General features: G+C 46.3%; 2 protein-coding genes across 6 annotated transcripts in view; one reads left to right on the top strand and one right to left on the bottom strand.

Moving 5' to 3' along the window:
* LOC130275684 (arf-GAP with dual PH domain-containing protein 1-like) overlaps window positions 1–15098 on the top strand; it is a 114372-nt gene that overhangs the window by 12017 nt on the left and 87257 nt on the right. The window contains exon 1 of one of the 2 annotated variants that reach the window (XM_056523919.1): window positions 8269–8388. The exons of the other annotated variant lie outside the window; for it this stretch is intronic. The gene's annotated coding sequence lies outside the window, so the exon portion shown is untranslated. Of the gene's footprint in view, window positions 1–8268; window positions 8389–15098 lie in introns of those variants that run through there. 2 annotated transcript variants of the gene reach the window in all.
* The window catches only part of NOL12 (nucleolar protein 12), a 28759-nt gene that overhangs the window by 7533 nt on the left and 6128 nt on the right, over window positions 1–15098 (bottom strand). For all 4 annotated transcript variants that reach the window (XM_056523925.1, XM_056523926.1, XM_056523923.1 and 1 more), the window contains exons 2-5: window positions 10153–10274; window positions 8216–8321; window positions 3971–4019; window positions 2811–2953 (exon numbers count right to left, since the gene is read on the bottom strand). In XM_056523925.1, the coding sequence (XP_056379900.1) occupies window positions 2811–2953; window positions 3971–4019; window positions 8216–8321; window positions 10153–10223 (369 nt within the window). In that variant the 5' untranslated portion in view covers window positions 10224–10274. The remainder of the gene's footprint in view (window positions 1–2810; window positions 2954–3970; window positions 4020–8215; window positions 8322–10152; window positions 10275–15098) is intronic.

Genomic DNA, 15098 nt, shown 5'->3' with positions numbered 1-15098 from the left:
AAGTGCAAATGGGTGCCGGAGGTCCCCTCACCTGCCTAGTCATGCAGGATCTTGTGCAGCCTGGAGAGCCATAATACTAATCAGTACTATGATATTACGTAGTACTGAACAGTACATAGCAATCTAATGATTGCTATTAAAGGGGTACTCCGGTGGAATTTATTATTATTTTTTTTTTACATATATCAACTGGTGCCAGAAAGTTAAACAGATTTGTAAATTACTTCTATTAAAAAAATCTTAATCCTTCCAGTACTTATTAGCTGCTGAATACTACAGAGGAAATTCTTTTCTTTTCGGAACACAAAGCTGTCTGCTGACATCATGACCACAGTGCTCTCTGCTGACATCTCTGTCCATAGCAGCATATGTTTGCTGTGGGGATTTTCTCCAACTCTGGACAGTTCTTAAAATGAGCAGAGATGTCAGCAGAGAGCACTGTGCTCGTGATGTCAGCAGAGAGCTCTGTGTTCCAAAAAGAAAAGAATTTCCTCTGTAGTATTCAGCAGCTAATAAGTACTGGAAAGATTAAGACGCGAGAAGAAGACCCCATGATGACGGCAGTTGAGGAGACCTCCGTCCGCCATCTTGGCTGAAAGTTATAGGTCAGAATAGGGCAATTTTAAACATTCATTTGTTTTTTAAATGTAGTATATTAGAAAAGCGTGTAACCATGGGTATTATTTTAATCGTATTGACCAACAGAATAAAGAGAACTTCAGTTTTACTGTAAATTGCAAGGAGTGAAAACAAAAACTTCCCAAAAGTTGTTAAATTGGGGTCTTCTTTTTAATTTCCCCACACAAATACAACTTTTTGGTTGCGCCATACATTTGATAAAAATAAAATTGAAAGAATGGCTACCCTACAATGAATTGCCATCTACAAGAATAACTGAGCTCCTTTCCTAATACAATACGAACCTAAAACGAGTGAGGTCTAAAGTTCACCAAACTACTAGTAGACAAAGTTTTATTTTTCTGTTACAGAGTCCCAAATCCCCTACATGGACAACGGTTAAAATAGTAAAGTTCTGGCTGCCTGCAACCAACTTAGAGGAAGTTTACAGCATACTGTTCACACCCCAAGCTCAACAACACAGTGAGCTACTATGCCTTCCTTTGAAGCAGCTGCAGACAGCCAGAAGTGTATAATGTTCTACCTGGCCTATACAGTAGCAGTACTGGATATACAAATGGCCACTGCAGGCAGAAAGATGCAAGATAAAGATTAAAGGGGTTGTCCAGGGAAATAACCAGTGCTGACAGTGGCGCTCTCCTGACTCCCTCGCTCACTTCTAATGCCTGCTTCTTTTGCATGTTGGGAGGGCACAGTGACTGAGGTCAGGACACATTCTCTACTATTGCTCCTCTGTGGACACGCCGCAAACTTGTGCATTCAGGAGTCAACACAGGAGCCTCTGAATCAGAGGACGTGTGGGAGGAGCTACCACCAGGATGTGTCAAAAGGAATTAGTAAGCAAGTTATGTTATTGGCAATAGTGCAGATATCATCCATATCAGCTATGCTTTTCCCTTGTAAGCTGGGATGTCACACCCCAGGCTCTCCTGTTAGCATAGAATGAGACCAGTGATGTGAAGGGGAGAGATGGTATTACCGCTTAATAGATTTATGGCTCATTACATAGGGCAGCAGGAAGCCTGTTCTCTGTCACAGTTGTTTCACCAGAACAGGCTCCATGTTTTGTTGCCTTATCTAATGAGCTGAAATACCAGCTCTCCCCGTCAAGACTCATTAGATAAAGCAGCAGGTAGCCTGTTCTGATGAAAACTTCTGTGATTGGAAAAAGGCACCCTGCTGCCTTAATTAGTCATGAATCTAATGAGCATTAATACCAGCTCCCCCTTTCACATCACTGGTCACCTCCTACACTGACAGAAGGGCAGGGGAAGGGGGTGGTAAGGGAGAGAACTTTGTTCTCTGTGATGTCAGATGTTACATTAAGAACCCTACATCTGAAATGGGCAATTTGTTTACCTTGAATATCAACACTATTAGTAAGCTTCTTTATTCTACATTTTGACACCACAGACAGTGTGTTTCTTTTGCTGGACAACCCCTTTAGTTTTCTTGTTGTGTGGGCATATGATGGGAGTGAAAATGTAATTACCTCTTGTTCTTAGAATAGCTTTGAGTATGAGAAATTACTTAAAGTGTACCTGTCACTTTAAAAAAGAAAATAAAAAACAAAAAAAAAAAAACTTTTGGACATGTCAAAATGTTTTGATTGGTCAGGGACAGAGCTCTTAACTCAACTGATCACTAGAATGAACATGGGGAAAACTGTGTGGCTGATTCAGTCTATTCCCGCTCTCTGTCCCGGGGTCAGAGACAATCCTTAGAGACAAGCACGGAGATAATACACTTAGAACTATTGTCCCTTTACCGTGTTCTAGTAATCGGTCAGGGTCTGAACACTCAGACCTCAACTGATCGAAACTTTATGTCAGGACTCTACAACATGTCAAAATTGTTAATAAACATTTGGTTTCTTTTAACATTCCTCACCCTAACCTTGCTGCCTAATAATTCCCATTTATTCCCATGCAGGGGATATGGATCCCTGTATTGTAAAATGGAGCTGTAACTGTTCTAAATATGTAGTTAGAAATCTGTCAGCACAGAATGTTGTAGATAAAAATGACATGGGGTGAAAATATGGACACATATGGCTGTAGTCTACCAGGGTTACATCATGCTCATATATGGGCGAATATTAGTTTTCACAGAAAGCAGAAACCCTATAAAAAGATCAAATGTGTTGGCACAGAGAAAACTTATAATCATACCTCTATCATGTTAGGAGGCAGGAGACCCACTCCGGAAAGATCCAGGTCACTGATGGTTGTCACAGTTACTGTGTGGTTGGGGTGGTCAAATGTAAGGGACTCTCTTTTAGAAGTGACAAGCCGCTCTACTTCATCTGCTTCCTCTATTAAAAAAAAAAAAAAAATACATAAGTACAGCTTTTCTTATAGCATCTTCTGGTCTCCCAATAAATCTTGTGTCCTTAAAAGTTTAATATAAACGCCTTATAAAAACAGCAGTGTCCCCTTACACAATTCCTGTATATATGTCCTATTAGGAAACATGGACATTATACAGGAGGGTCTACTGCTCAATAAACCAGAATGAAGAGTCATTCTATACGATCAGTTATTGCTCTGGCGGACTCAAGTCATCCCTGTATTACCCATTTATTTTATCGGCCACCACATAATACATTTCCCAGCAATGTCGGCTGCTAGGGAAATTCCTTGCTGGCTACAGTTTTCCTAATCAAATTAATCTGTTTGCTAGGTGACAGGCATGGGACCTGGTGCTGCATTATGAAAAGGGCTCATCCCCTTTAAAGGGGTTCTCTGCCGCTAGACATCTTTTCCTGTATCCAAAGGGGGACCGACGTGATCTCTGCTGCGGCACCCCAGACATCCGATGCATGGAGCCAACTGCGCTCCATGCTAGATGACTGGCGATGGGGGGCGGAAGCTTGTGACGTCACGGCCACGCCCCAGTTGTGATGTCACGGCCACGCCCCCTCAATGCAAGTCTATGGGAGGGGGCGTGACGGCCGTCACGCCCCCTCCCATAGACTTGCATTGAGGGGGCGGCCGTGACGTAACGAGCCTCTGGCGCTCTACCCGACGCTCTAAACAAACGCCGGCAGGTGCAGCAGGGAGATTGCGGAGGATAGGGGATAAGATGTCTAGGGGCAGAGTACCCCTTTAAGTTACAATATTTCTGGGCCGTTGTAACTTTCCTAACCTTGAAATTCAATTTACAATGCTGATCTGCCAATACTACAAGACCCAGCCAACCAGCACCGGTATTGAATTCCTGCTGTCAGTAAATGATTGTCTTGTAGTGCCTTCTCTACAGCTCAGAGCCATGTCAGCTTATGAGCAAAGCCAGATTTCTCACTAACCACTGTGTCGGTGCTGCTACTTACCTAATGCCTCTTCTCTCTCCTTTAACATTTTCATATATTCTTTGTGTCTCTATAAGGGAAGAAAAAAAAGATCTGTGACAGCCTGACTGACTCTCAGTAAGAGAATGAACTTCTTGCCTTCTTTCACAGTTTGGTGCTGACATCTTCCGGCATTCTTTGGTGACAATGGAGCAAATCTAACAACACTGCATCCACTATGCATCAGCATGTAATTGTATTGCAGCACACTCCATGGTCCCAAATAAGTAACGCACCTATTCAAAGAATATTTTATTATATGTCACAGAATATATGACACCTACATTGTACCCAATAATGTTGACTACAAAATAAAAAGTTGCAGACATTTTAGTAAACTAGTTGCATACATATCAGGGACTTTTAAGAGTCACCCCAATCCCCCCCCCCACCACCACCACCACTTTCTGATACAAATTACAATGGGGAAGATTCATCAAAACCTGTCCAGAGGAAAAGTTACTAAGTCACCCATAGCAACCAATCAGATCACTTTAATTTCTGAAGAGGCCTGTGAAAAATGAAAGAAGCGATCTGATTGGTTTCTATGGGCAACTCAACTTTTCCTCTGGACAGGTTTTGATAAATCTCCCCCAATGGCCTTTGTGTTATAACAAGTAGACGGTATAAGCAGATAGCTTTTCCATGCAATTACACTAGAAAATTGATGTATATGCATTAATAAAAGTATCAGTGTCTGGACAGAGTAAGATGAGCAAACTGATACAGAAAAGACTAAAGCTGTAAACACACATTAAAATAATATAAAAAAAAGTGGATTCTATTGAAATTACATTTATAGAAAAGTCAGAAAGAGGGGGGGGGGATGGTTAAGATTTAGCTGACAGATATCAATTGTTTATGCCCAGCTTTGGGGTGTAGTCACATGTTCAAGGTTTTAATCGCATAAAGCAAGGAATTACTTGGAAAAGAGGGCAAGCCAAGTACAGTGACCCCCCGACCTACGATGGCCCCGACATACGATCATTTCAACATGCGATCTTCTCTCAGAGGCAGCATCAACATACGATGCTTTTGTATGTCGAGCCATCGCATAAACGGCTATCCAGCAGCGCAGACTGCTTCAGCTGCCACCGAATAGCGGTTTACGGTGCCCCGTGTGGTCCGCTGACGATCACTTACCTGTCCTCGGGGCTCCGGCGCGTCCTCTTCGGGATCCCCTGCATCGTCGGCGCTCTCCTCCACCGTCATCACGTTGCTGCGCACGCCGTCCTGTCATCCAATAGGAGCGGCGTGCGTAACGACAGGATGGCAGCGACGGAGAGCGAGGATACCGGGGAAGCAGAGGCCTTGCCGGAGCGTCGGGGACACCTTGGGGACGCGGCGACAGCGATTGAAGGAGACATCCCAGGAAGCGGTGACTGTCCGGAGCGGCAGGGACAGATGAGTACAACCTTTAATACCAGTGGTCTTCAACCTGCAGACCTCCAGATGTTGCAAAACTACAACTCCCAGCATGCCCACTGGGTGTTGTAGTTTTGCAACATCTGGAGGTCCGCAGGTTGTAGACCACTGTCCTATACTTTACATTGCACGGATCCCTCAGCATTCGATGGTTTCAACAAACGATGGTCCATTTGGAACGGATTACCATCATATGTTGAGGGACCACTGTACCGGTCTTTCCTCTATAGGTGTCCTCCATTTATGATCTGTTCCTGGCTTTGTATTCGATCATTTAAACCTGAACGTGTGAGCACATCCGGACAGCCTCACTACAATTAATTAGCTTAGCTAAGAAACAAGAAGAAGCTCTAAACAAGTCTATTGCATCAGGATCCATAAACTATCAGTAATGCTATGTATGTACAAAACTATACTAATACTGTAAATTGTGTTCATAAGGTGGATATATACATTGAAGGTATTTTCCCTGCGGTCTGCCCCGTTCCCTTGAATGTGCTTTAAGACTCTGCAGAGCCAGTTTGCCAAAGGCTGCTCTGCAGGAGAAAACCAGCACTGTATCCCCTTCAGTCTACCTATTAATGGGGTTTTCAGAGTTAAGACCCCCACAAATCATAGTGATGTTATATCCCAGATTACCCCCATTTAAATTAGGGGGTGTTCCCACATTCACATTTTTGTAATGCAGTTTGAGGCCAAAGCCAGGAATCAATCATACATGAAGGACATCTTTTAAAGATTCCTTTTATAATTTCTTGCTTTGTCTTCAAAAACTAAAATGGGGGAACAGAGTCTTTGACTATGTTCACACAGGCTACAAATGTGCGGAATGTCTGCACGAAAAACAGGTGCAGACATTCCGCATATTTGACTAGACAGCAATGCATTTACTTGTGGACTCCACAGACAGAATCGACTTGACCATTCTTTATGTGGACGCCGGAATCTGAATTTTCACGGCAGCAATTCTGCAGCGTGAACAGTGAAGCAGAATCCCATTGAAAACAATGGGACTCTGTGGCAGCGGAATCTCCATGCAGAATATTTTGTGTAGATCTTCCGCACAGTCTGAACCCGGCCTTAGTGTACCTCAACTAATGAGCACCGTGTGGTTCCTATTTTCACTTCAAAATCTGATGTATGGCTGGGTAAGGAATTCTATATTGTGGCAAAGATTTCAATGGGCACTGTCAGATACAAAAACTTTATATGTTGTACATATACTTCATAAGAATTTTATTTCCTTTTTATAGAAATCATGACTTTTAAAATGATGGCTTTGTCCAAGCTGAAGCACAAGCATGGACAAAGTCCAGTAAGTGAGGGTGGGCTAGTACTCCTGTCAGACAGAACAGGCAGCAAATGTCCCAGGTGGGAGAAAGAAATCCTGAACATAAATCCAGGCATATTCAGTGTGTAATAACCAATGTGTAAATATTTATTGCTTGCCAGTCACAGACGTGTTTCGATAGGACATGTATCTTTTTCAACATGAATACAGGCAGAGGAGTGCTCTCCGACAGGCTGAGAGCGTGCAGAGGAGTGCTATCAGACAGGAGAGAGCACAGAGGAGTCCTATCAGACAGGAGAGAGCACAGAGGAGTGCTATCAGACAGGAGAGAGCACAGAGGAGTGCTATCAGACAGGAGAGAGCACAGAGGAGTGCTATCAGACAGGAGAGAGCACAGAGGAGTCCTATCAGACAGGAGAGAGCACAGAGGAGTGCTATCAGACAGGAGAGAGCACAGAGGAGTGCTATCAGACAGGAGAGAGCACAGAGGAGTGCTATCAGACAGGAGAGAGCACAGAGGAGTGCTATCAGACAGGAGAGAGCACAGAGGAGTGCTATCAGACAGGAGAGAGCACAGAGGAGTGCTATCAGACAGGAGAGAGCACAGAGGAGTGCTATCAGACAGGAGAGAGCACAGAGGAGTCCTATCAGACAGGAGAGAGCACAGAGGAGTCCTATCAGACAGGAGAGAGCACAGAGGAGTGCTATCAGACAGGAGAGAGCACAGAGGAGTGCTATCAGACAGGAGAGCGCACAGAGGAGTGCTATCAGACAGGAGAGCGCACAGAGGAGTGCTATCAGACAGGAGAGCGCACAGAGGAGTGCTATCAGACAGGAGAGCGCACAGAGGAGTGCTATCAGACAGGAGAGCGCACAGAGGAGTGCTATCAGACAGGAGAGCGCACAGAGGAGTGCTATCAGACAGGAGAGCGCACAGAGGAGTGCTATCAGACAGGAGAGCGCACAGAGGAGTGCTATCAGACAGGAGAGCGCACAGAGGAGTGCTATCAGACAGGAGAGCGCACAGGAGAGTGCTATCAGACAGGAGAGCGCACAGGAGAGTGCTATCAGACAGGAGAGCGCACAGGAGAGTGCTATCAGACAGGAGAGTGCTATCAGACAGGAGAGCGCACAGGAGAGTGCTATCAGACAGGAGAGAGCACAGAGGAGTGCGAGCCCACCCTCACTTACTGGACTTTGCCCAAGCCTGTGCTTCAGCTTGGACAAAGCAATGATTTTACAAGTCATGACTTCTAGAAAAAGGGAACAACATTTTCTTCTGAAGTATATTTGAAAAGTTAATGTTTTGCCAATATGTACAATGTACTGACAGTGCCCATTTAAAGGCTGCTTAGCCAGCATCTATGTCAAGTATTTATGAGCTCTGTAATCCTTTCTGTGAACCTTGAAAAATTCTAGACCAGAATCCCAGAGATCGCTTGTTGGTAAACACTGAGATAGTAAATCAGTAAGGAATTGTGATGGTAACATTGCACCAATGATTTGTATACCTCATCTCTCAGACGCTTTTGCTCCTCTTTAATCTTGCGTTTTATTTCCTCCACAGCAGCTTTTCTCCTCTGCAACTTGCGTTTGTGAAATCCAGTCAAATACTCCCTAAAACACAGGGATGAGGTTTGTGAAGGTTACCCAACATACTAACACGGGCTTTAACACTGACAAGGTAATTTAGTAGCTGTGTGTCCAGCTATGAAACATGACATATTAGACTTGTATTGTTTATGTAATATATATAATATATATATATATATATATATATATATATATATATATATATATATATATATATATATACTATTATTTTTAAATTTTTTTATAAAGGAAAAGGAGAGGCTAACCACCTATCTTCGTGCAGAGAAAAAACTTTATTGAACGTGCAGGTAAAAAAATTGCTGCACACGTACAGGTTCAAATGCTACTCCCAGCACTAGGAGTAGCATCTGCAACCATCCACGTTTAGCTATTTTTACCTGCATGTTGAATAAAGTGTTTTTCTGCAAAAAAGATTGAAAAGTGCATCTCCTTTTCGACTTTTTTGGATTATAAGACTGTGCTATTGTATTTTTCTGGAGCTTGAGCAAATAACCTTGCAGAGGTATATGTAAACCAACTAAATAGTTTTAATTCATTCTGCAGTAGTTAAAGGAGTTTTCTGTAATTTTAACCTCTTCAGGACCACGGGTTCTCATTTGTACGTCTAAGGGGTTAATGCCGGGCATCACTGTGATCGGTGATGTCCGGCATTAGACACGGGTCCCGGCCGTTGATGGCCGCCTGGACCACCCCACGTCATAGAAGGGGAGCGGGAACAGGGCGTACAGGTATGCTCTTAGTCCCCAAGAGGTTAATATCAAATGCCCATCCTCAGGCTAAGCAACCAACATCAGATTAATTTGGGGGGGGGGGGGGGGGGGGGGAGATCAGTCCCACATGAATGGAATACCCAGCACAGCAAGTACAAAAATAAATAAATAATGAGCCTGGTAAACGACAAAGTGGCTGCAGTGTTGCGGTCTCTATAATCAGCTGTTTAAAGGGGTACTCCGGCCCTAAGACCTCTTATCCCCTATCTAAAGGATTGGGGATAAGATGTCTGATCACGGGGTCCCGCCGCTGTGTCTCATGTGGCACCCACCTGTCTCAACTGCACACAGCGCTGGAGGCTAAGTGTCTGAAGGCTCTCGACCACGGGGCCGGAGTATCATGATGCCACGACTCCACCCCCTTGTGATGTCTCACCCCACCCATAATGTCACAAGGGGGTGGAGTCATGACGTCACGATACTTCGGCCCACGGTCGTGAGGCTTCAGACATGGAGCCTCCAGCGCTGCGTGCAGCTGAGACAGGTGGGTGCTGCATGAGAGATTGCGGTGGTCCCCCACGATCAGACATCTTAGCCACTATCCTTTGAATAGGGGTTAAGATGTCTTAGGGCCAGAGTACCCCTTTAATGGTGGTGCTGGTTTCCAGACCCCTAGTGATCTGATACTGATGATCTATCCTAAGGACAGGCCATAATATTAAAGGCCCCAAAATTCTCTTTAAGGGTACTGTCACACTTACAGGATCCTGCGCAGATTTGATGCACAGGATTTGTAACAGGCGATTAGAAGCTGTGCTCAGTCATTTAGTTTACATTGAAATCAGGCTGATCTGTAATGTACCAACAACATTGACGGCAATGCATATCCAAGACTGTACTTGTTCATTTTTTTAGCAGAATCTGGAATTTAAAATTTCCACGGTAGAATTTACCACTGCAGAAATTCGGCAGTGTACACAGTGCAGCAGAATTCCATTCAAAACAATAGGAAGCTGCTGCACTGGAATTTCAGAGTGGAATTTATCTGCTCGGAAACTCCGTAGGGATAAAAGCAAAATGTATTTTTCTTTCTTGCACTTTCTATAAAGTATTTTACCACTTACTTTCGCTTCTCCTCATCAAATACTAGCTCTCTTTTAGCAGCCACAGCTTTTCTATTCTTCTTCCTTCCCATCGTCCTAGGATTAAGGCGACTTGTACTTCCTTGACCCACTAACTTGAAAAGCTAAATGAACACATGTAAAGAGGAAAAATAAATAAATACAAGGGAAAAAAAACGGTGACTCCGGTCGGCTCAGTTTTGACCCGTATGCGGTTTTGGACCGGACCTAAAACCGTAGTAAACTACGGGTTTAGATCCGGTCAGGAAACCGCATACGGGTCAAAACTGAGCCGACCGGAGTCACCGTTTGACTCCGGTCGGGTCATTAAAGTAAATGGAGTCACGGGTTGATCCGGCCAGGGTACGGGAGCGCCCGGTTTGCCCCTTCCCCCCACCGGATCCGGCACCCATATGTCCAAAACGTGGTGTGAATGCACCCAATGTCATGCATCATTAGTAGTACACAAAAAATGTTTTTTCTTTCTTTAGTTCCCGAGCTGTGACCTTAAAGAATGTCAATGCAAAGGATGGTTGGATTGTTTATTCACTGCCATCTAGTGCATGAATAAGGACAGAAATACAAGTATTATTTCCATATAGAAAAGAAAACCCAGGACCCAGCACGATGAGGACAGAGGACATAACAGCACATCCTGATCCATGAGCTGTGGTCATGCAGCCCCTGAGAATCCTGTGTTAAAAGACCATGTTCACGCGGCGCAATTTGTGCAGAATGTCCACATGGAAAACAGGTGTGGACATTCCGCACATCTGAAGAATCCGGCGGGTACTAGGACAGCTCGGAAATGTACAATCTCATAGACGGCAATACATTTCTTAGCAAAATCCACAAAAAGAATAGACACGAGGGGGGAGATTTATCAAAACCTGTGTAGAGGAAGTGTGGTGCAGTTGCCCATAGCAACCAGATCACTTCATTTTTTCCACAGGCCTCTTTAAAAATGAAAAAAGTTATCTGATCTGTTGCTATCAGCAACTGCACAACTCTTACTCTACACAGGTTTTGATAAATCTTTCCCAAGGTGTTTTTATGGTACATGTACATAGATGGCTCTATAGTGTCCATTTTATATTATAGTGTATCCTCAACCTACGGGAAATTTTTAGGAAGTTTCACAAGACATACAAGCTGCTCATTGCAATGAGATTTCAAATCTATGGAAAGTGAAAGCAGCATCTTGATTGGCTGATACAAGGAACGGCAGGATTTTTCCACATTAACCACAAGATTTTTGTTTACTTACCGTAAAATCTCTTTCTCGGAGGATCCATTGGGGGACACAGACAATGGGTGTATGCTGCTGTCTCTAGGAGGTGTGACACTATGGTAATAAAAAAAAGTCTGCTGCTCCCAGCAGGATATACCCGCCTTCAGGCTCTGAGCTAATCAGTTTAAGTTCCAGAGCAATAGGAGGAGACCAACAGGTCAAAGAAAAACCCAAAACTGTCCGAGAACCAGAAGAAAAAACAACTGAACACACCCTCGGACAGAGAACCAAAAGGAAACCCCAAAAAGGGCGGGAGCTGTGTCCCCCAATGGATCCTCCGAGAAAGAGATTTTACGGTAAGTAAACAAAAATCTCCTTTTCTCTATCGGCTCCATTGGGGGACACAGACCGTTGGACGTACCAAAGCCGTCCCTTGGGTGGGCAGATAAGAAGTCAGGCAGATGGCCGAACCACTGCCACCTGCAACACTTTACGACCCAGACTAGCATCAGCCGATGCGAAGGAATGAACTCGGTAGAACATCGAGAAAGTGTGCAAAGACGACCAGGTAGCCACCTTGCAAATCTGCGAGGCCGAGGCTCTATTACCAACAGAACGGGTAGAATGAGCCACAACCCTGAAAGGAGGAATCTTCCCCTTACAGCAATAGGTTTCCGAAATGGCGGACCAAATCCACCGAGAAATGGTGGCCTTGGAAGCAGGTGGTCCCTTACGACGACCTTCCGTAAGGACGAAAAAGGAATCACACTGACAAAACAAAGAAGTGATAGAGAGATAAGACCGACCAGCCCAAACTACATCCAGCTTGTGTAGTAAGCACTCCTTAGGATGAGAAGGAGCAGGACAAAAAGGATGGGAGGACAATGTCCTCATTGAGATGAAAGGCCGGAAAACAACCTTGTCCTGGTGGATCAACAGAAACGGAGAACGGCAGGAGAGAGCTGCCAATTCAGACACCCTCCGGAGGGAGGTGATAGCAACAATAAATGCCACTTTCCAAGAAAGGAGGCGGAGAGACACCTCTCTAAGGGTTCACCCTGGAGGGCACTCAGAACCAAATTCTAGTCCCAAGGGGGAGAGGGTGACAGATAAGGAGGAACAGCATGCGCCACTCCTTGAAGGAAGGTCCGGACATGAGAATTAGAAGCCAGGGGCCGCTGGAAAAGAATAGCAAGGGCCGAAACCTGACCTTTAAGGGAACTGAGAGACTGAGTTCCAAACCCGACTGCAAAAAGGAGAGAGGACGGGGAACCGAGAAGGTTACAGGGGATAAGTCCTGAGCTTCACACCAACGAAAATAAGACCGCCATGTACGGTGGTAAATTCTTGCGGAGGAGGGCTTACGAGCCCTGAGCATGGTGTGAATGACTTGGGAAGAGAACCCGAGGGCCCTCAAAACCGCGGTCTCAACCGCCACGCCGTCAAATGCAGCGACTGTAAATTGGGATGGCATAGAGGACCCTGAGAGAGCAGATCCGGACGGAGCGGAAGGCGCTGTGGATCGTCGTAAAGGAGCCTGACTACGTCGGTGTACAACTACCTTCAGGGCCAATCTGGAGCTACCAGAATGGCGGGGACGCCCTCTGTTTTGAGCTTCCTCAGAACCCTGGGAAGGAGCGGAAGGGGAGGGAACAGATAGGGTAGGGCAAACCCCGCCCAAGGAATCACTAGGGCATCCAAGGCCAGAGCCTGAGGGTCCCGGGACTTGCTTTCCACCCAGATGAGAATCTTGGTCACCTCGGCCATGGCTGCCGAGCTGCGAGTGCCACCTTGTCGATTTATGTACGCCACGGCCGTGGCGTTGTCCGACTGGACGCGGACAGGACGGGACTGAAGCCGGGACTCCCAATGAAGAAGACAAAGAAGAATCGCCTGTAATTCCAATATGTTTATTGGAAGAAGGGTCCCTCGGGGAGACCAGAGTCCCTGGACCATCCAATCCCTGAACACGCCGCCCCATCCCGACAGGCTGGCATCCGGTGTAACTACCTGCCATTGAAGGGGAAGAAATGACCTCCCTTGGAGAAGAAGGGGGGAGCGGAGCCACCAGAGCAGAGACTGACGGATCCTGCAAGGGAGAACAATCTGACGATCGAGGGACCAAGGAGACCTGTCCCATCGAGAGAGAATCGCCAGTTGAAGGGGGAGGTAATGAAACTGGGCAAAGGGTACGGCCTCCATAGTTGCCACCTTCCAACCCAGGACTTCTTTACAAGTGCAGATGGTGACTGTGACCTGGGCCTGAAGGGAGCGGACCCCCCAACAGAAGCGCCAGATGATTGTCTGGCGGGAGGCAAATTCGGGCAGAGGCCGAGTCGAAGTGAAGTCCCAAGAAGGTTAGAGACTGGGTAGGACAGAGGACTGACTTGTCCCGGTTGACAATCCACATTTGGCGATCCAGAGTGTGGCGAGTGACGTCCACATTCTCCAGAGTCTGGGCTCTGGTTGGAGCCTTGATGAGAAGGTCGTCCAGGTAGGGTATCACCGAGACTCCCCTCGACCGTAACAGGCCCATCACTGGTGCAAGCGGAGGTACCGATGATGGCCTGGAAATATTGGCACGTGGAGGTAGGCATCCCTGATGTCCACCGATGAAGAAACTCCCCTTGTTCCAGGGACACCACCACCGAACGGAGAGATTCCATTAGGAAGTGACGGATGAGAAGACGACGGTTGAGACGCTTGAGGTCTAGGATTGGGAACCACAAAGAGATTAGAATAGAAACCCGGAACCGTTCCCCTGGAGGAACGGGAATGATAACCCCCTGGAGAAGCAGAGACTGGAGAGCCTCTCGAAATTGCTTCGCCAGAGAAAGCGACCGGGGATCGAAAAAAGCGATCCCTCGGAAGGGAGGAGAATTCGATTCGGTAACCGTTGGACACCACGTCACTGACCCAAGAGTTCTGAATGTGTGAGGTCCAGATGTCTCGAAAAAGTAAGAGACGACCTCCCACCTGAGAAAAAAACGCGGGTGGAGGCCTCACTTCATGCAGAAGTGGGTTTGCGGTTGCCTGATTTGGGTCCGACTTCCAAGACGGGCGCGCCCGGAACGAGGGAGCCTTCTTATGCCGCGAAGGCGCCTGCCCGGACCCTTTGCTGGAGCCAAAGGTCCGAAAGGAAGAGGACTTCTTTTGGGAAGTAGGGCGAGCCTTATTTTGAGGCAACAAGGAACTCTTACCTCCCGTCGCCTCAGAGATAATCTCATCAAGGCGCTTGCCAAAAAGACGGCCACCCGTAAAAGGAAGCTCAGTGAGAGACCTTTTGGAAGCGGCATCTGCATTCCAAGCTTTAAGCCACATAGAGCGGCGGAGAGCCGCTAGGTGACCCATAGCAAAGGCAGAACAACGGGCTGACTTCATGGAAGCTGCGCACAGGAAGTCCCCAGCTTTAGTGCATTGGAGAGCCAGGGCAGATAGATCCTCTGGGGGGGGGATCCCGCTAAGATATCCTGGCGGAGCTTTTGGCACCACTCAGACAGGGCCTTGGACACCCATGTTGATGCAAAGATGGGAAGAAGAGAAGAGCCAGCTGCTTCAGAGGCAAAACTTCGCTAAGGATTCTACTTTCTTGTCCGTGGAATCCTTGAAGGCAGCGGCATCTGCCAGTGGCAGTGTAGTCGCCTTAGAGTCGGGAGATTGGTGGATCCACAGAGGGAGGGGAAACCACCTAGGTGACAAAGGCCTTGTCAAATGGATA

The sequence above is a fragment of the Hyla sarda genome, chromosome 6, assembly GCF_029499605.1.
Source record: "Hyla sarda isolate aHylSar1 chromosome 6, aHylSar1.hap1, whole genome shotgun sequence".
Lineage (NCBI taxonomy): Eukaryota > Metazoa > Chordata > Amphibia > Anura > Hylidae > Hyla > Hyla sarda.
This window is presented reverse-complemented; position numbering and strand designations above follow the sequence as displayed.